The sequence below is a fragment of the Microtus oregoni genome, unplaced genomic scaffold, assembly GCF_018167655.1.
Source record: "Microtus oregoni isolate MIOR12 unplaced genomic scaffold, Mior012 000007F_ref0000211, whole genome shotgun sequence".
NCBI classification, from domain to species: domain Eukaryota; kingdom Metazoa; phylum Chordata; class Mammalia; order Rodentia; family Cricetidae; genus Microtus; species Microtus oregoni.
The window spans coordinates 28823500-28843387 of NW_024543066.1; the positions used below are offsets into that span (position 1 = coordinate 28823500).

At 38.1% G+C, this 19888-nt stretch overlaps 1 protein-coding gene across 1 annotated transcript; it reads right to left on the bottom strand.

The window, feature by feature from the left end:
* Positions 1-3918: 3918 nt before the first annotated feature.
* LOC121450970 (non-histone chromosomal protein HMG-17-like) lies at positions 3919-4290 on the bottom strand. The gene has a single exon (XM_041656396.1). It carries the CDS (start codon positions 4288-4290, stop codon positions 4027-4029), a length of 264 nt encoding a protein of 87 aa, XP_041512330.1. The 3' UTR covers positions 3919-4026.
* Between the last annotated feature and the right edge of the window lie 15598 nt (positions 4291-19888).

The following is a 19888-nucleotide window of genomic DNA, read 5'->3' on the forward strand; positions in this document are numbered from 1 at the left end:
AAACAAGTAAAATTCGTCAAATACCCTCAGGTGACTTGGGAACTACCATTGGCAACATAGAGGGATTGAAGTCAACAGTTTTAGTTAATATATTCTAGATTACAGGTATCATTGATATGTTTATTAGCTGCAGATTACTGGAGATAATATTAAATTTTCTATGTCTATTAATATATAATTTACAGAATTATATGTAGATAGTATTGTTTTATATAGTCTTTGCTGAGGCAAAATGAGATAACACTTGAAAATTAGATATCAAAATCCCAAGCATATATATTTCACTATAGTTTGAATATATTCTTGCATAAGAACCTTAAATTGTCTTGTGTCAGACAAACACAATGCTTATCTCAATCCGGCATCCTAGTATCATTCATTGAAGTGAACTTTTACCTGGAGAACTGTATCATTGGATTGGATCCAGCTATTATGCTCTGCTATAAGATATTTATATTATTTACAGTGCATAACTTTTAATTGCTTGTGACTGTCCATTCATCTCTTTGTTTTTTCCTACCTGGATAATCAATGACAAACTGTAGAGAAGTGACGGTGATATAGATTATTCATCACAACTATGAAGAAACAGGTGTCTCAGGGGCACACACTGGATATGATCAGTAAGTTAACCCAAATCATGATAAGTTTCTTGATTAGCCCAATATCCACCATGGCTGTGATCCTGATTCAACCATTTTATAATGTATGATTATTTTAACATTTTTTTTCTTTGCTAAGATGCATTTTTTATTTATTTATTAAAGATTTCTGTCTCTTCTCTGCCACTGACTCCCATTTCCCTCTCCCTCCCCCAATCAAGTCCCCCTCCCTCATCAACCCAAAGAGCAGTCAGGGTTCCCTGCCCTGTGGGAAGTCCAAGGACCACCCACCTCCTCCCAGGTCTAGTAAGATGAGAATCCAAACAGCCTAGGCTCCCACAAAGCCAATACGTTTAGTAGGATCAAAACCCAGTACCATTGTTCTTGACTTCTCAGCAGCCCTCATTGTCCGCTATGTTCAGCGAGTCCGGTTCTATCCCATGCATTTTCAGACCCAGTCCAGCTGGCCTTGGTGAGTTTTGAACATGATAAATTCATAGAATTTCTAATATTGAGTTCTTAGCCATCCAAGTAGCATCAAGTATGGGTTCTATGTTGTATAGTGGGTCTTATACCAAAACACATATTCGTTGATTACTCCCACAAGCTTAGTGCTACCATTGCACTAGCAAATCTTGTAGGCAGTACATGATTGTCAAGCCAAGAGTTTGAGGCTGAGTTAGTATCTGCATTTCTCTTTTGGTAGCAATCAAAGTTCCTTTCTGTATTAAAGATGCTAGAACATAAAGATGAAGGCTCTTTGTAAAGACAGCTCAATGTCTCCAAGTTCAGAGTTGAATAGGTATCTTTAGCAATGGGGTCTTCCCTTTAGTTTGTTGACAGCAACCTATAGATTTGGGAAAACCTTGAGTAGTTTGGGAATTCCCTTGGGACCCTTGTAGCCAACAACTGAGTTAACTTTAACTCAGTTAAAATCAATCAAATCCAAATTTTGTAAACACCACTTAGTAACTGGAGATGGCTGGTTGATTCTCTGTCTTCTCATTGTTTTGCAACATAAGTTTTATCTCCTTCATATATGTATGTATTTTATGGTTTCTGTTGCAATTGTTCTCATAAAACCCCTGAAATGCCCCTTAATTTTAGATGTCTCTCCTGTGTTTTCTCCCTTGTTCCTATCTTCTTTTCATTTCTGCACTTGATCCTCCAGTTCCAGGCACCCATCTATCCATAACAACCTATTCTATTTTCCTTTCCTAAGGAGATGTAGCTGCCCTATCCTGTAGTTCCTTACCATATATTTAACTTATGTGGCTCCACATAATGTATCTTGGTTATCATTAACTTAATAACTAATATCCACATACAAACAAATACTTACCATACTTTTCTTTCTTGGTGGGGGTTATGTTACTCAGAGTGTTTTTTTCTGTTTCCATATATTTATGAAATTGAATGATTTCCTTTTTAATGATAAGACACTACTCCATTGTATAAATATGTCACATTTTCTTTATTCATTTATGTATATATTAGTCATTCGTATATAAGAAGGTTACTGATTTTTGTGTGTTGATTTTGTATCCTGCTCCTTTTTTTTCAATGTGGTTATCAGATGTAGCAATTTCCTGGTTGGGTTTTTCAGGGTCTTTTATATATTAAATAATATCATTCACAAATAAAGAGAATTTGATTTTTTTTCCTTTACTTTTTTGCATGCTGTTGCATGTGTCTTTTCACAAGTGTGGGTTCATGTGGATCTGTTGAAAGGAAGACTCAGAAACACTGTAAGAATAAGCTTAGCATTTGCAGCTGCAGAAAACCTCAGCCTCTTAGAACTGAAGAGTCTTTCTTTTGCCCAGGGCATTTTTATGTTTCTCCATATTTACAATTAATCCAATTGATTTCCATATGCTCAAAACTTCTAAAGTACAATGCCAAGTGCAAATTTTCAATTCATCAAGTACCACAGTTTTCCAGGTTACCTGAACCAAGTTTTGTGTAGGTTTTGTATCCTTAGGAAACACAGACAAGATTCACATAGGTCTGACAAAAGGTATCTGCTAAATAAAAGATGGATTATAGCTAGGTGCTAGCTCTCTGGAGCAGGGCCAGGAGTAGCCCAGCTGGGATTAGTGCTAGGCGCTAACTCTCTGGCACTCATCCAGGTGCAACCCAGCAGGAATTTTGCCACAGTATGCATTTGTTTTCTAAATGTCTTTTTGCTCTAGCTAAAACATTAAGTGCTATCTTGAAAAGGTATTGAGAGAGTTGTCATCTTTGTCTTCTGTCAAATTTTAATGCAAATGTTCTGTGTTTCTCTCCGGTTAGGTTTATATTGGCTATTGTCTTATGATAAATTGTGTTACTATGTATGATGAGTTCTTGATGTGTCCCCAATCTATAAAGAACTTTTATAAAGAAGTGATGTTTGGATTTTGTCAAAGGTCTTCTGCATCTAATGAGATGACCATGTGTTTTTTGTCTTTCAGCCTGCTTACGTGGTAGATGATTTTTATCAATTTATGCATGTTGAGTCAACACCATGCCTCTAGGATGAAATCTACTTTATTAGGATGAATTGTTTCTTCACATATTCTTGAATTACTTGAATTGTGAATAATCTTATTAAATATTTTTTTCCAAGCCAAACTGTATCCAGCTTTATTCAAGACACTTTCCATAAACAATCATGGTTTTCCAGGCAGAACATGGGCAGATAATCAGTAACAGTATACAAGAACTTCCAAACCCCCTTCTTGTATGGACTACCAAAATCAGAAAGCCACTATAAAACCTGGTGAGTCTTCATTGGATGCTCTGCAAAGGGGGAGGAGTTTAGAGTGAGGGCTGACATTTCACATTGAGGATGTTGTTTCACAACTCTTCACAAGCCGATCCTGACTTTCAGGAAATGAAATGAAAATGGCAGAATTATCAATCTGCAGATCCACAATCTTCTATAAAAGGAACCGCTGCGCTTTTGAGGACACTCAATGATATCACTGCAAAGTCCGGATTACCCAACAGACTGGCAAAACCAATTTTGGGGATCAGGTTCCAACAGGTATCTGGTCTTAAGGGAGTTAAGTCTATGTTGATGGTACAGGGGGAGGAGGATATAAAAATGAACTGAGTTTTCCCACACAAGGCATGTTGTGCCATGGTGGCCACACATATCAATATCTCCCCAGGACGCCTCCCCTGGGAGCCAAGAGGAGTCTTTCAAAATTATCAGGGAAAGATGTTTTCCATCATGAACCATCATTCATCCAGCTTGGGAGACACTGCTAGTGACACATGTTCCTCCCCACCCAAAACAATGAAGTGTTCTGTGTGCTAACAACATAGCTTTAAAAAAAAAAGTAAAACAAAATTCTGAATTTTTATAAAACTTGATAAAAAATAGTATTTCAAACTGTACAGTCACCAGAAGTACACAGTTATCAAAAACGCACACATTTCACTTGGCGTCTCCAGCACCTTCAGCTATTTGTGCCTGGTCTGTTTTGGCGTCTCCATTCTCTGCAGGATTATTGGCATCCTTACCAGCATCAGCCTTCTCCTTCTTCCCCTTGGGTACCTTCTTTGCGGGGGCCTTTTTAGGCTTGGGCTCTGGCTTTGGAGGAGCAGGTTTAGCAGACAACCTTGCCAATCTTCTCTGTGGTTCATCCTTCACCTTGGCTTTATCTCCTTTAGTATCCCCTTCAGCCTTTCTTTTGGGCATGGCGGTGGCAGGTGGGGGGCGGGAACGTCGGCGCTGAACACGGGGCTGCAGTGGTGCGCGGCTCAGGTCCGTCCAGGGGGTCGTTCTCGCTGCTTTTTCCCTTATTAAATATTTTTGCAATATTTTAATTATGTATATGTGTGTGGGTGTGTTTGTGTGTGCATATATTTTTTTTTCTCTTTCTCTCTGTAATGTCTTTGTAGGGAGAGACGTGTGTTTCTGTCTGTCAGTCTGTTTTGGGGGATAAGTATAAGAATGCAGATAACAACTAATACCTTGGATCTGGAGTTACAGATGGTTGTAAATCACCCAATGTGGATGCTGTTAGGCAGATCTAGGTCCTCTACAAGATCTGTACATGGTCTTAATCACAGTGCCATCTCTCAAGTCTTGGGATTCCACTGTCCCTTTTGTTACTACCATGAATGTATATGCACAGTTGGAAAGAATTGCTGTATCTTTCTTAGGAAAGTAATATGTAGAAAGTCAAAGTACTGTTGATATATATTTTTTTTTAATTTCTGGTTATTCATCTGAAAACTCTCCATGTAGATAAATTTAGGAAGAGAAAAGAACTGTTGCAAAAAAAGGAAAGGATTCAGGCTTTCTCAAACCAATTAAGAAAGGCACCTGAATGGTGAAAGACAGATCTTTCACCTTTGGTTAAAGTACTTTCAGCTCCAATATGAGAACCAATCTGGTGATTTGCAGAAATTATTCAAAAAACCAGATGAAATATAACACTCCCACAACTTATACATAAAGCTTGTACTAAGATTAACAAAAGGAAAAAAAATCAATGAAGTAAAGAAAAAAGGAAAAGAAAGCTGATATTGTTTAGTAGGTGAAACTGCATACAACAGAGGTGCAAGTTATTAAAGAGGAAAACTCAAACTGCCACCATAATCTCCTTGGGTCCAGTAAGAGTTCAGAGAGACATTAATGTAAGGCAGACATGTTAGGAAAGATCTATAGTGCATATTTGGATGCACATTAGACCCATTTGTTTTTCTGTAGTGAAAATCACAGTGTTCCATTCATACTTCTCTGATTACTTTGTGAGTCATTGTCTCAGTGTGAATGGTTAAAACGGTATTTACACAGAATGCACTCTGTAGTGTCCGGATATATATCGTGTTCTTTCAGTGTTGTTTTATTTGTCGTCAGAAAAAGCGGTAAGTCTGAATTTTCTCTTTCTAACTATCTCCAAAATACTATTACTAGATAATCTAATCAAGAACCAAATGCATTAATCATCTTCCCATGACCATACTAAATACCTGGAATAAATGAAATACAAAGAGTTATTATTATTATTTTTTTTTTGAGAGCTTGAGTCCATGGATGCTGGTCCATAGTTCTTAGTCTGCTTCAGGGAAGCTTGTCATGATAAGAAATGTGGTATATCAAATCTCACTTTAATGCCTCAAATGTGTGAGTAGCTAAAAGGTTGTATTATACTTTCCCCCTTTAAGGATACATTCCAATCCTATAGGATATCTTAGTAAGGACTCTGTTTTACAGGTTCTACCTCCTTTAAAAACAAAATCTCAGCCGGGCGGTGGTGGCACACTCCTTTAATCCCAGCATTCGGGAGGCAGAGGCAGGCGGATCTCTGTGAGTTCGAGGCCAGCCTGGTCTACAAAGGGAGTTCCAGGACAGGCTCCAAAGCTACAGAGAAACACTGTCTCGAAAAACCAAACAACAACAACAACAAAACCAAAAAACAAAAACAAAAAAAATCTCCTGAGAAAATTGGGAGCATGGGGACCTTGGGTAGGGTTGAAGAGGGGGAGGAGTAGAGGCAGGGAGGGGAGCAGAGAAAAATGTAGAGCTCAATAAAAATCAATTAAAAAAAAAGATCCTACCTCCTCCCATAGCACCAAGATAGGGAAGAACACTTCATTCATAGGTCTCTCAGAGACAAATAGGAAACATATCTCTATTGTGAAAATACTTTTGAAGTGTGGAACTTTGGACAAGAAGAAAGACATGCCAACAAAGCCTTGTATCACAGACCACAGCAAAACAGAGTTTGGTTATATATTCAAAAAGACTGCTACAATCTCTCTCTCTCTCTCTCTCTCTCTCTCTCTCTCTCTCTCTCTCTCTCCCTCATTCCCCTTCATGACGATTACTTTGGATGTTTATTAAATGAAAGAAGTGAGGCACTGAAGTCCCATACTCCAACAAACAAAATTGCTCCTCTTGCTGCAGCTTGTAAACAGACCTCTGTTTCACAGCCGCTCTGCCCACTGCACTTAGCCTGGTTACACTCTACTGCTTTGGTTCAGAATTAAGATAGGAAAAAATATTTGAGGTGTAATTTAAAAAGGGTAATTTTATTCTTTTGAAAATCGGTAGTTCCTTGATAAATAAGGATAAATAGGGAAACTATTAATGTGTCTCAAGAGTAACATTTTATTATTCCATTATTCAGAAAAGAATGAATTTAGGGTAGGTTGCATGATTACATCTTCAAATGCAAAAATTAACTCTAATAGTCATCTCAATAGGAGGGCTGCTAACTTCCTCAGTTCTAAGTCTTAGCTGCCTGCAATTTTAACTTGGATTTCATTATATTAAAAAAATGCTGTGTATAGTTATTACTGAAAAGCAATTGAATTCCACAAAATGACAAAAATGTAAATAGGTAACATTAAGGAGAGCAAAATAAACCACTCAAATATTTCAAGGCACATACACAGTCTAAGAGATTTTTCAAATTAATTTGCTACCCAGGAGCCTAATAAAACATACTACTGAGAACATAAAGTGATAGTAAAAAGAATATACCTCTCTTTATGGTCCACACTGTCGTTATGCAAAATATAAAGAGCCTTCAATAGTACATTACGGGAAGTGCTAATGCGTTAGTTTGCTTACAGAATGACGTAGTTTGTCTGTGCCACAGGAGGTCGTATATACACTTTATGGTTCTTGTTTTATAGAAAATCATTTGTATGCACTTGCTATTAAGCTTGTCAGAGAAAAAAACTTGTTGTAAAACATTCTCAAATTATCTGTGAAGTTTTTGTAGGCATTTTAAAAAGCATTGTTTATAAACCAGCAGTACTCTCTATAAATGAGTTTCACAACTTTCTTCTTCTGGGTTGGTTCTATGAAGACATAACATTAAAATTTCAGTGAGATTCTGTTTCTTTTGCTTTATGTATTTTGCTTAAAATATTTTTGTTTATTTTGTGATATGCTGGGGATTGACCTAGGACCATGAACTTGATAGGCATGTGCTACCACTGACATCTCCAGCTAGGCCTTTTTTTTTTTTTTCTAAAATGAATTACTGTGTCTCACTTCACATCAATGTCTTAGAATTAAATCTAGTCATACAATATTATCAACTATATCTATATTATTAATGTGGTATTTGTGTGTTATGAATATGAGTCACTCAAATCTCCCCTTCTCTGTTTACATGGGCTCAGATCACCAGACTTAAATAAGAAGCATCTTTCCTTGATGAACTATCTCTTTGACCATATTAACAATATCTTAAACTACCCACTATTAAAGGAAATTATTCTTTTTTAATCACTTGCTACTACACTAGTTCAATGCAATTTCTTCAAGGGGAATTTTGCAGCCAGATAGAATATATAAATCTCTATGAATATCATTGAAAATAATCTTTGAATCCTTGAAAAAACACAGTTAAATTAAATAATGATCACAATCATTTCCTCTGCATTCCAATAGCACTGCATTCTGATAGTACAGGACCTATTAAACCTCATCCATTCTTGAACCATTTTTCACTATAACTTTATAACTATATAAAATAACTTTATACAACCATGGTATAAGAGTATATAAGGAAGTATAGGAATCACGTATTCATTAATAATAAAAGATTAAAGTGAGCTAAAAAGATGGACTAACACTTAAGAGCACTACTGCCCCTGCAGAAATAGTATCTGTTGGTTCACAACTGCCTGCAACTACAGTTCCAGGGTAAGTGACAGCTAAATACTGTAAGTACACCTGCATGCACATGGCGCACAGAAATACATGTGGGCACCCACACCCATACATTAAATAAATACATCTTAAAGATATAGCATCCAAAACAGCAGCAAATCTACATGCTGAGGTAATGTAATTGTTCTTACATGATTGTATCATGGATAAATATTTGGCATTAAATACACAGACCACCATCAATAATTAATTATTGCTTTTATAATTCTCAATGCTGAGAATGCTGTCTTGCATAAATATATATTGCAAACGTCGTAGAGTATATTTATGGCTAATTAAAATTTTCTATCTTAATCACAAGTAAAAACCCATTTACTGACTTTTTAAATGAAAACAAAATAGAAATTTGAACAGTAAATTAAAAAGAGAGAAACAAAACCAACAAAATCCTTACAGAACACAATTAAAAGTTACACTAAATTTGACAGTAATATGCTGCTGAGGAATGGTGGCCAGAAACATTTAAGTCTTCTTTTCTCTGCTTTCTTTTTTATTTTGTCGTTAATTAAACTATTGTGTTTCTGTCAGAGCACTGTGTACGTAGAGCAAGCACTGTGCTTTTCTGCCATTATTCATTGTGTGCATGCTGTGAAGGTGTGCAAAGTGTACATGACATCAGTGAAGTCACATAACCCCACACCAGTAACAATACTAGGATAACTGCAGGTGTATTATGCATTCAAGTTCAGTAACTTTGCTTCAAAGTTCATTATTCATTTAGGTTCATTATGCAGGTTGCTTTCTCCCATGGTCATGGTAGTAATGGTAATTTCTATTTGTTTCTTTGTTTGTTTTTTATTCTTCTCTCATACAATACATCCTGACTGCAGCCACTACCCACTCCTTCCTGTGCTACCCCCTCCCATCTCCATCAGATCCACTACCCCTCCATTTCCATTCAGAAAAGAGAAGGCCTCCCAGGAATGTCAACCTAATAAGGTATTTCAAGACGAAATAAGGCTAGGCACAAACTCTCCTATCAAGACTGGACATGGCAAGTCAGCAGAAGAACAAAGATCCATCCAAAAGCAGGCAGAAAAGGAAGAGACACCCCAACCCATATAGTTAGCTCTCCCACAAAAACCCTAAACCAAGCAACTGCAGCATGTATGCAGAGGACCTAACACAGACGTATACAGCTTCTATGACTGATGTTTCAGTCTTTGTGAGACTCTATGAGCCCTGCTTAGCTGATTTTGTGCTTTCCTGGTGTTCTCAAACCCTCTGACTCCTACAATCCTTCCTCTTCCTCTTCAGTGGAGTTCCCAGAGCTTGTCCTAATGTTTGTCTGTGGGTATTTGCTTGGTTTTTTGTCACTGTGCCCTCAAAACCATATATGTTGTCAAAAATTTGATGACACCTATTTTCATTTCTATATCACCACATAGGAACCTGGCCCACAGTGAAGACGCTGGGTATAAGTTCAATATTTTCTAAATCTTCTAACACATAACTTTATGTACCTTATCCTCTTACCAAATCACGAAAGTACAGTCAATAGAAAATCCCACAGCAGAAAATCCTAAAGAAGGAAAACACACACACACACACACACACTATCATCCAAAAAGTAACAGGAATTAACAGTCATTGGTCATTAATATCCCTTAATATCAATGGACTCAACTGGCCTATAAAAAAAAAAACACACCCAGTATGTCCATTGCTACATTCAAACAGCATTCACAGCAAGTGCATACTGTTTTCCTAAAGACCTGAAGCAATCAGAAGCACATTTACTCAATGAAAGCATAAATCACTAGGACTTTATTCAATGTCCTTTAGAATCTTTATTCATGTCTATGACCTGTTGTGTTTCTCTAACTGAACCTATTAAATCCCATGGTGTTCACACTTTCCAGAGCTCCAGCAATGTTGCCTATACACAAAAGCCAGTTTTTTATTATTTATTTATTTATTTATTTTTGGCTTTTCTAGACAGGGCTTCTCTGTAGCTTTGTTGACTGTCCTGGAACTAGCTCTTGTAGACCAGGCTGGCCTCGAACTCCCAGAGATCCGCCTGCCTCTGCCTCCCAAGTGCTGGGATTAAAGACTTGCACCACCACTGCCTGGCTAGACAGTTTCTTTTTAATCTTTTCCCTTTTTGATTCCTTCAATGTGAAGGGATTCTGGCCAGCTTGAGCATGTAAGACACAGCACTGGTAGGCCTTGCCCATTATATTCCTAAAGATAGCCACTTACATTTGTTCTCTTATTTGACCACTCTATCCTCCTGAGGCTGACTACCAAGATCCAGCTATCAAATAATGAAGTCCAGCAATCAAAAGCCCCCTTTAACTCACTAAATTAACATTCCCAATCAAATTAAACATTTCATCCTAAAATGGAATTTCTATTTGTGCCTTTCTGAACTGCCATTTTCCTACATACCACATCTGTCTGTCTACTCTCTATTCAGAGGCAGTTTTTGTCCCTCCAGACAAATATGCATGTCCCCTTTCCCTTCTCCCTGATCCTCTACTTCCTGTCTTTCTCTCTTATTCCTTGCCCTCTGTTCCTCTGGGGAAAATAATTCTCCTTTGTGCTAGGAACTTGGTCTTGGGGACCCTGAGCCAATATGTTTCCTTTCACTATGAGTCTCTAAATATCATATTAATTTTAACTTATTTGTACTAAATAATCTGGATTCAATTACTTTTCCTTCCTTCCTTCCTTCCTTCCTTCCTTCCTTCCATTCATTCTTTTTTCAAGAATAGATTCTCTGTGTAGCTTTGGTGCCTGACCTGGAACTAGCTCTTCCAGATGAGGTTGGCCTTGAACTCCTAGAGATCAGGCTGCCTCTGCATCCTGAGTGCTGGAATTAAAGGCATGTGCCATCATTCCCTGGCTTGGATTCTCCTTTTTAATGAAAACCAGATTTTCTTCTGCCCAGCACTTAGCATGTTTCTCAAGGGATTGGAGAGAATATAATTTTGTCTCATGTTCAATGAGACATTTTTACTAAACTTCCTTACATGAAGTCTAGCCAGATTTGTTTTTACTACACTGTAAAGGCTTTAGAATATGACTTCTAATGCCCAATAGTGGAACTACAAACCGTTATGCTGCTTTCCCTTTCTTGACTAACAGGACAGATAGTAAAAAATACTTTTTCATTAGGTACCAGAAAACCACATTCATTATTTTTTTCTTGACTTTTCTATTCCTAAATCAACCAATAATGAAAAGATTCTTATTTTTTGTCAAGATCTCATAATAACAGTTTGACTAAATACCTTATACTATTAGCATAATACTCAACAAAATACAATGAGCTCATAACTTTTGATATTAATTAAAATATACTTTTTACAAGCAGTTTTTATACAAAAGACACAGAAAAACTTAATAAGATACTATTTTGTAATTAATAGTTTTCATTCTCAGACACTTAGAATAAATAGATTAAAACAAAACATTCAAAACATGTACATGAGTAAAAATTCCCCTGATGAAGATATCATCACATACCTTTCTTGCTGCTGTGGCAAAATAACTAGGCCAAGCACTTACAGAGGGAAAAGTCCAGTCCATTGTAGTGGTGATGGAAAGGGGACAGGTACACGAGGCACCCGGTCAGCATGGATCTTCAGTTAATAAACAGATGGAGAGGAACGCTGATGTTCACATCACCTCCTCTGTCTATTTAGTCCATGACTCCATCCTACAGAATGGTGTTCTCAACACTTAGGTTGGGATGTTTCCACAAGTTCACCGTCCATATGTCTTTTAGTGTACTCTCTGGGTCCCCTTGAAGGGATTCTGGCAAAGCCACACCTTGTCTCTGCTTAGCAGCAGTTCTCTGACACCATGGTATAAGATTTTATGAACCCTTCAAAATTGCACCCTTCATGCCTACACAACCAGTAGCACATGGGTGTTGCTGACATGTTTTGTTGCCTGCTTGGGAAGGAGCCTTGATCCCTTGGACAACACCAGCTGAGCATTTGACCTGTCAAAATCCTCTCCTTGGCAGTTGTTTCACATCAGGCAAGAACCTGTTCAGCAGCATTCTCAGAAGAGGAGTTCCCTTTCAAATTAATAAGTGAGCGATCTTAGGAAACTTCCTGTGTAGTAATAAGGGCGGCGGGGCTGCGTCTCTATATGGCTAGCTTATGCCCGAAATAACAACACACAAACTGTATTCATTTAATCACTGCTTGGCCCATTTCTATCTAGCCTCTTCTAGGCTAACTCTCGCACCTGGACTAGCACATTTCTAATATGCTATGTAGCACAGCTAGGTGTGCTTACTGGGAAGATTCTAGCCCACGTCCATCCTGGGTCAGAGCTTCATAGCGTGTGTCTGCCCAGGAGCCAGGAGCATGGCGTCTCTCTGAGGCTTCTGCTTCCAAGAGGAGAGCTGTCGAGTCTGAGCTCACTTCCTCTTCTTCCCAGGGTTCTGTTCTGTTTACTCCTCCCACCTATCTTCTAACCAATGACGGCCAAACAGTTTCTTTTTATTTAACCAATGACCTTCCTCCATCATTTCCCCTTTTTCGGTTTAAACAAAAAAAAAAAAAGGCTTTAACTTTAACATAGCAAAATTACATATAACAAAACAGTTATCAAGTAAAAGTTACAATAATCTTTATCAAAACTAAGGAAAACTATAACTATAACTAACTATTCTTAACTCCATCAAAGACTCCAGAAAGATACAATACTACCTAAGCAAACAAGAAAAAAGCAACTTTTAAAACTCTAGAAATGACAGAGACATCTCGCTGCCTGGACAGTCACCCAAAGTTCCTCTGTACCGCTGGGGCATCCATCTTCAGCCTTCAGGCCCATGGTATCCAGCAGACATTTTCATAAAGCAGGAAAATTCAAAGTCAGTTCAGTTACTATCTGTTGTGTCCTGCAGAATGTCTCGCAGACTCTTTCATAAATCAGGAACCCCAAAAGATCATCTCACCTTAGGCAAGTTCAGTAGTCCTCTCTCTGTGGGTTCTTTGTGTCCAGTTTATGCAATAGTCCAGGAAAGAGCAGTTTCTTGCCCAAATGGCTATCAAACTCCATAACGAGCCTCTTCGATGCCCATCTTCCTCTTGAAGTACATTGGTGCTGCCAGGAGCAGAGTGTCTCATTGTCATGAAAAGTCCTAAGTTATAAAAACATTTAAAATGCCATATTCTATAATCTTTGAAAAATATGAAGAATGCCTATCTAAAATATATCTAAACACATCTAGAAAATATTAACTAACATGACTACAAACTTGACTATTATTTATGATTATCCATCAACAACCTATATTTCCTAAGTATACATTACATTTTAATAATGAACTACACAATCACAATACCTTAATCAATATCAGAAATACATATACATATAACAAAATAGACCGTAAATCTCTATCAATACAGCAAAATCTATACTAATGCAAATTATTCATACCTATATCATATCCCCCTTTAAATGTAAAAGAACATGTATAAACATTTTTTGGGAATATGGGCACAGTTATTTCTCTCCAAACTGCTTCCTGCTGAATGGGGGCGTCATTAATTAGGTCTTTCATGGTATAACCTGTGTGCTAGTTTCATCTCAGTTGGCAGTTGAGCGAAGCAATTTTCTGAAGGTGTTCACACCAACCCTTCAGGAGGGCGTGGTCCATCATACCAAATCGGAATAGAAGAAATGAACAGGGTCTCATCCTCTGTGAAAACAAAATAAGAAACTCCTTTCCAAAGCATCATGTCCTTAGATCCAAATTTCAAAGTCAAGGCATCAAAATATCTATTTTGGATTAGTTCAGCAGCATTTATAAACAAATACCTTTTGGCATCTGTTGCTCCTTCCTCAGCATTCAAACAATTCAAAGAGAGCATGATAGCATACAGCATCAAAATTCTCTGTGTATTTTCCATTTTTGTGCACTTTATTTTAACCTCTATTTCGTTTATTTTTTCTTTTAACTTTTTGCTTTTTTTTAGTGTGTAATATCATTACCATTTTTTATTGAGAAAAAAAAATTTCCGCCTCCTCCCAGCCTCCCACTCCTCCCCGCTCACCCCACTCCTCTCTCCGTCCCCCCATTCTTTTCCTCCTCCCCCCACTCCTCTACCCCTCCCTCTCAAGTCTGAAGAGCAGTCAGGGTTCCCTGGCCTGTGGAATGTCCAAAGTCCTCCCCCCTCCGTCCTGGACTAGGAAGGTGAACATCCAAACTGGCTAGGCTCCCACGAAGCCAGAACATGAAGTAGGATCAAAACCCAGTGCCATTGTCCTTGGTTTCTCAGCAGCCCTCATTGTCCGCCATATTCAGAGAGTCCAGTTTTATTTCATGATTTTTCAGTCACAGTCCAGCTGGCCTTGGTGAGCTCCCAATAGATCAGCCCCACTGTCTCCGTGTGTGGGTGCATCCTTCTTGGTTCTGACTTCCTTGCTCATCTTCTCCCTCCTTCTGTTCATCATTGGGACTTTGGGAGTTCAGTCCAGTGCTCCAGTGTGGGTCTCTATCTCTATTTCCATCCATCGCCAGATGAAGGTTCTATGGTGATATGCAAATATTCATCAGTATGGCTATAGGATAGGATAATTTCAGGTTCCCCATTTTCAGCTACCCCAGGAACTAACTGGGGACATGGCCTTGGGCACCAGGAAGCCCCTCTAGGTCCAAGTCTCTTGCCAACCCTAAGATGGCTCCCTTAATTAAGATATGTGCTTACCTGCTCCCCTATCCAACCTTCCTTTATGCCCATCATCCCATTGCCCCAAGTTCTCCCCATCCTACCCTTCTCCATTTTCTCTCCCCATCTCTCCTTACCCCCTCCCACCCCACCCTTAAGATCCCGATTTTTTGCCTGGCAATCTTGTCTACTTCCCCTGCCCAGGAGGATAGCTTTATGTTTTTCTTTGGGTTCAACTTCTTATTTAGCTTCTTTAGGATATCAAATTATAGACTCACTGACCTTTATTTATGGCTAGAAACCAATTGTGAGTGAGTACATCGCATGTTCATCTTTTTGGGTCTGGGTTACCTCACTCAGGATAGTATTTTTTATTTCCATCCATTTGCATGCAAAATTTGAGAAGTCATTGTTTTTTACCGCTGAGTAGTACTCTAATGTGTATATATTCCACACTTTCTTCATCCATTCTTCCATTGAAGGACATCTAGGTTGTTTCCAGGTTCTGGCTATTACAAATAATGCTGCTATGAACATAGTTGAACAAATGTCCTTGTCATATGATCGCGCATCTCTTGGGTATATTCCCAAGAGTGGTATTGCTGGGTCCAGGGGTAGGTTGATCCCGAATTTCCTGAGAAACCGAAACACTGATTTCCAAAGTGGTTGCACAAGTTTGCATTCCCACCAGCAATGGATGAGGGAAACCCTTCCTCCACAACCTCTCCAGCAGAGGCTATCATTGGTGTTTTTGATTTTAGCCAATCTGACAGGTGTAAGATGATATCTCAAAGTTGTTTCGATTTGCATTTCCCTGATTGCTAAGGAGGTTGAGGATGACCTTTAGTGTCTTTTGGCCATTTGAACTTCTTCTGTTGAGAATTCTCTGTTCAAATCAGTGCCCCATTTTATAATTGGTTTAATTAGCATTTTAAAGCCTAGTTTCTTGAGTTCTTTATATATTTTGGAGATCAGACCTTTGTCTGTTGCAGGGTTGGTGAAGATCTCCCAGTCAGTAGGTTGCCTTTTTGTCTTAGTGACAGTGTCCTTTGCTTTACAGAAGCTTCTCAGTTTAAGTAGGTCCCATTTATTCAGTGATGTCCTTAATGCCTGTGCTGCTGGAGTTATACCTAGGAAGCGATCGCCTGTGCCCATCTGTTGTAGAGTACCTCCCAGTTTCTCTTCTATCAGGTTCAGTGTGCTCGGACTGATATTGAGGTCTTTGATCCATTTGGACTTGAGTTTTGAGCATGGTGATAGATATGGGTCAATTTTCATTCTTCTACACGTTGACATCCAGTTGTGCCAGCATCATTGTTGAAGACGCTTTCTTTCTTCCATTGTATACTTTTAGCTCCTTTATCGAAAATGAGGTGTTCATAGGTTTGTGGGTTAAAATCTGGGTCTTCTATACGATTCCATTGGTTGACTTCTCTGTTTTTATACCAATACCAATCTGTTTTCAATACTGTATCTCTGTAGTAGAGTTTGAAGTCAGGAATGGTAATGCCTCCAGAAGTTCCTTTATTATATAAGACTGTTTTAGCTATCCTGGGTTTTTTGTTTTTCCATATAAAGTTGATTTTTGTCCTCTCAAGATCTGTGAAGAATTTTGATGGGACCTTGGTGGGGATTGCATTGAATCTATAAATTGCCTTTGGTAGAATTGCCATTTTACTATGTTGATCCTCCCAATCCAAGAGCAAGGGAGATCTTTCCACTTTCTGGTATCCTCTTCAAATTCTTTCTTCAATGCCTTAAAGTTCTTGTCAAATAGATATTTCACTTCCTTGGTTAGAGTTACCCAAAGATATTTTATGCTATTTGTGGCTATCGTGAAAGGTGATGCTTCTCTGATTTCCTTCTCTGCTTACATATCCTTTGTGTATAGGAGGGCGACTGATTTTTTGGAGTTGATCTTGTATCCTGCCACATTACTAAAGCTGTTTATCAGCTTTAGGAGTTCTTTGGTGGAGTTTTGGGGGTCGCTTATGTACACTATCATATCATCTGCAAATAATGAAAGTTTAACCACTTCCTTCCCAATTCGAATCCCCTTGATCCCCTTATGTTGTCTTATTGCTATTGCTAAAACTTCAAGCACTATATTGAAGAGGTATGGACAGAGTGGACAGCTTTGCCGTGTTCCTGATTTTAGTGGGATGGCTTTGAGTTTCTCTCCGTTTAGTTTGATGTTAGCTGTCGGTGTGCTGTAAATAGCTTTTATTATATTTAGGTATGACCCTTGTATCCCTAATCTCTCCAAGACTTTTATCATAAAGGGATGTTGAATTTTGTCAAAAGCTTTTTCAGCATCTAATGAAATGATAATATGATTTTTTTCTTTCAGTTTATTTATATGATGGATTACATTGATAGATTTTCATATGTTGAACCAGCCCTGCATCTCTGGGATGAAGCCTACTTGATCATAATGGATAATTTTTGTAATGTGTTCTTGGATACAGTTTGCCAGTATTTTGTTGAGGATTTTTGCTTCGATGTTTATGAGTGAGATTGGCCTGTAATTCTCTTTCTTGGTTGAGTCTTTGTGTGGTTTTGGTATCAGAGTGACTGTTGCTTCATAAAAGGAATTTGGCAATGGTTCTTCTGTTTCTATATTGTGAAATACATTAAGGAGTATAGATATTAGCTCTTCTGGGAAATTCTGGTAGAATTCCGCATTGAAACCATCTGGTACTGGGTTTTTTTTTTTTTGGTAGGGAGGTTTTTGATGACAGCTTCTAATTCTTTGCGACTAACAGGTCTATTTAGGTTGTTCACCTGGTCCTGGTTTAACGTTGGTATATGGTATTTACCTAAAAACATGTCCATTTCTTTTATATTTTCCAGTTTTGTGGCATACAGGTTTTTGTAGTAAGATCTAATGATTCTTTGAATTTCCTCTGTGTCTGTGGTTATGTCCTCCTTTTCATTTCTGATCTTATTAATTTGCAAATTCTCTCTCTGCCGTTTGATTAGTTTGGATAGGGGTTTATCAATTTTGTTGATTTTCTCTAGGCACCAGCTTTTTGTTTCATTGATTCTTTGGATTGTTTTCTGTGTTTCTATTTTGTTGAGTTCTGTACTCAGTTTGATTATTTCCAGTCTTCTACTACTCCTAGGTGAGTCTGCTTCTTTTTTCTTGAGCTTTCAGGTGGGCTGTTAAGTCTCCAATGTGTGCTTTCTCTGTTTTCTTTAAATGGGCACTTAAGTGGTATGAACTTTCCTCTCAGGACTGCTTTCATAGTGTCCCATAAGTTTGAATAGGTTGTTTCTTTATTTTCATTGAATTCAAGGAAGACTTTGATTTCTTTCTTTACTTCTTCCTTGATCCAGTTGTGGTTCAGAAGTTGACTGTTCAGTTTCCATGAGTGTAGGCTTCCTGGGGGTAGCATTGTTGTTGAATTCTAACTTTAATCCATGGTGGTCTGATAAGATGCAGGAGGTTACGAATATTTTTTTATAACTGTGGAAGTTTGCTTTGTTACCGAGTATGTGGTCAATTTTCTAGAAGGTTCCATGGGCTGCAGAGAAGAAGGTATATTCTTTCCTATTTGGGTGGAATGTTCTATAGATAGCTGTTAAGTCCATTTGATTCATTACCACCATTAATTCTCTTATTTCTGTTAGGTTTCTGTCTGACTGACCTGTCCATTGGTGAGAGAGGAGTGTTGAAGTCTCCTACTATTAGTGTGTGCCATTTGATGGCAGCCTTGAGTTTTAGTAATGTTTCTTTTATGTACATGGGTGCTTTTATATTCGGGGCATAGATATTCAGGATTGAGACTTCATCCTGATGAATTGTTCCTGTTATGAGTATAAAATGTCCCCCTCTATCTTATCTGATTCATTTAAGTTAGAAGTCAACTTTGTTATAAATTAGTATGGCCACACCTGCTTGCTTCTTGGGTCCATTTGCTTGATAAGCCTTTTCCCAGTCCTTTACTCTGAGTAGGTGCCTGTCTTTGTGGTTGAGGTGTGTTTCGTGTAAACAGCAGAATGTTGGATCCTGTTTTCGTATCCAATCTCTTAGCCTGTGCCTTTTTATAGGTGAGTTGAGTCCATTGACATTAAGTGATATTAATGACCAGTGGTTGTTAACTCTGGTCACTTTTTTAGTAGTAGGGTTTGTGTGTTTCCCTTCTTTGAGTTGCGCTGGTGAAGGGTCTCTAGATGTTTGAGTTATTGTGGTCATTGTTGGACTCCTTGGTTCGTGATTTTCCTTCTATTACTTTCTGTAAGGCTGGATTTGTGGCTACGTATTGTTTAAATTTGTTCTTATCCTGGAATGTCTTGATTTCTCCATTTATAGTGAATGAAAGCTTGGCCTGGTATAGTAGTCTGGGCTGGCATCCATGGTCTCTTAGTTTCTGAAGTACATCTATCCAGGACCTTCTGGCTTTCATGGTTTCCATAGAGAAGTCAGGTGTAAATCTGATAGGTTTACCCTTATAAGTAACTTGACCTTTTCCTTCGCAGCTCTTAATATTCTTTCTTTATTCTGTATGTTTTGTGTTTTGATTATTATATGGCGAGGACATGTGTTTTTTTTTTTTTTTTTTGGTCCAGTCTATTCGGTGTTCTGTATGCTTCTTAAACCTTCAAAGGAATATCTTTCTTTAGGCTGGGAAAGTTTTCTTGTATAATTTTATTAAATATATTTTCTGGACCGTTGAGCTGTACTTCTTCTCCTTCTTCTATCCCAATTATTCTTAGGTTTGGTCTTTTTATTGTGTCCCAGATTTTCTGAATGTTTTGTGATGAGAATTTGTTGGTTTTGCTGTTTTCTTTGATCAGTGTGTTTATTTTCTCTATGGTATCTTCAGTGTCTGACATTCTTTCTTCTATCTCTTGTAATCTGTTGTTAGTACTTGTCTCTGTAGTTCCTGTTCGTTTACCCAGATTTTCCATCTCCATCCTTCCCTCGGTTTGTGTTTCTTCATTGCTTCCATTTCATTCTT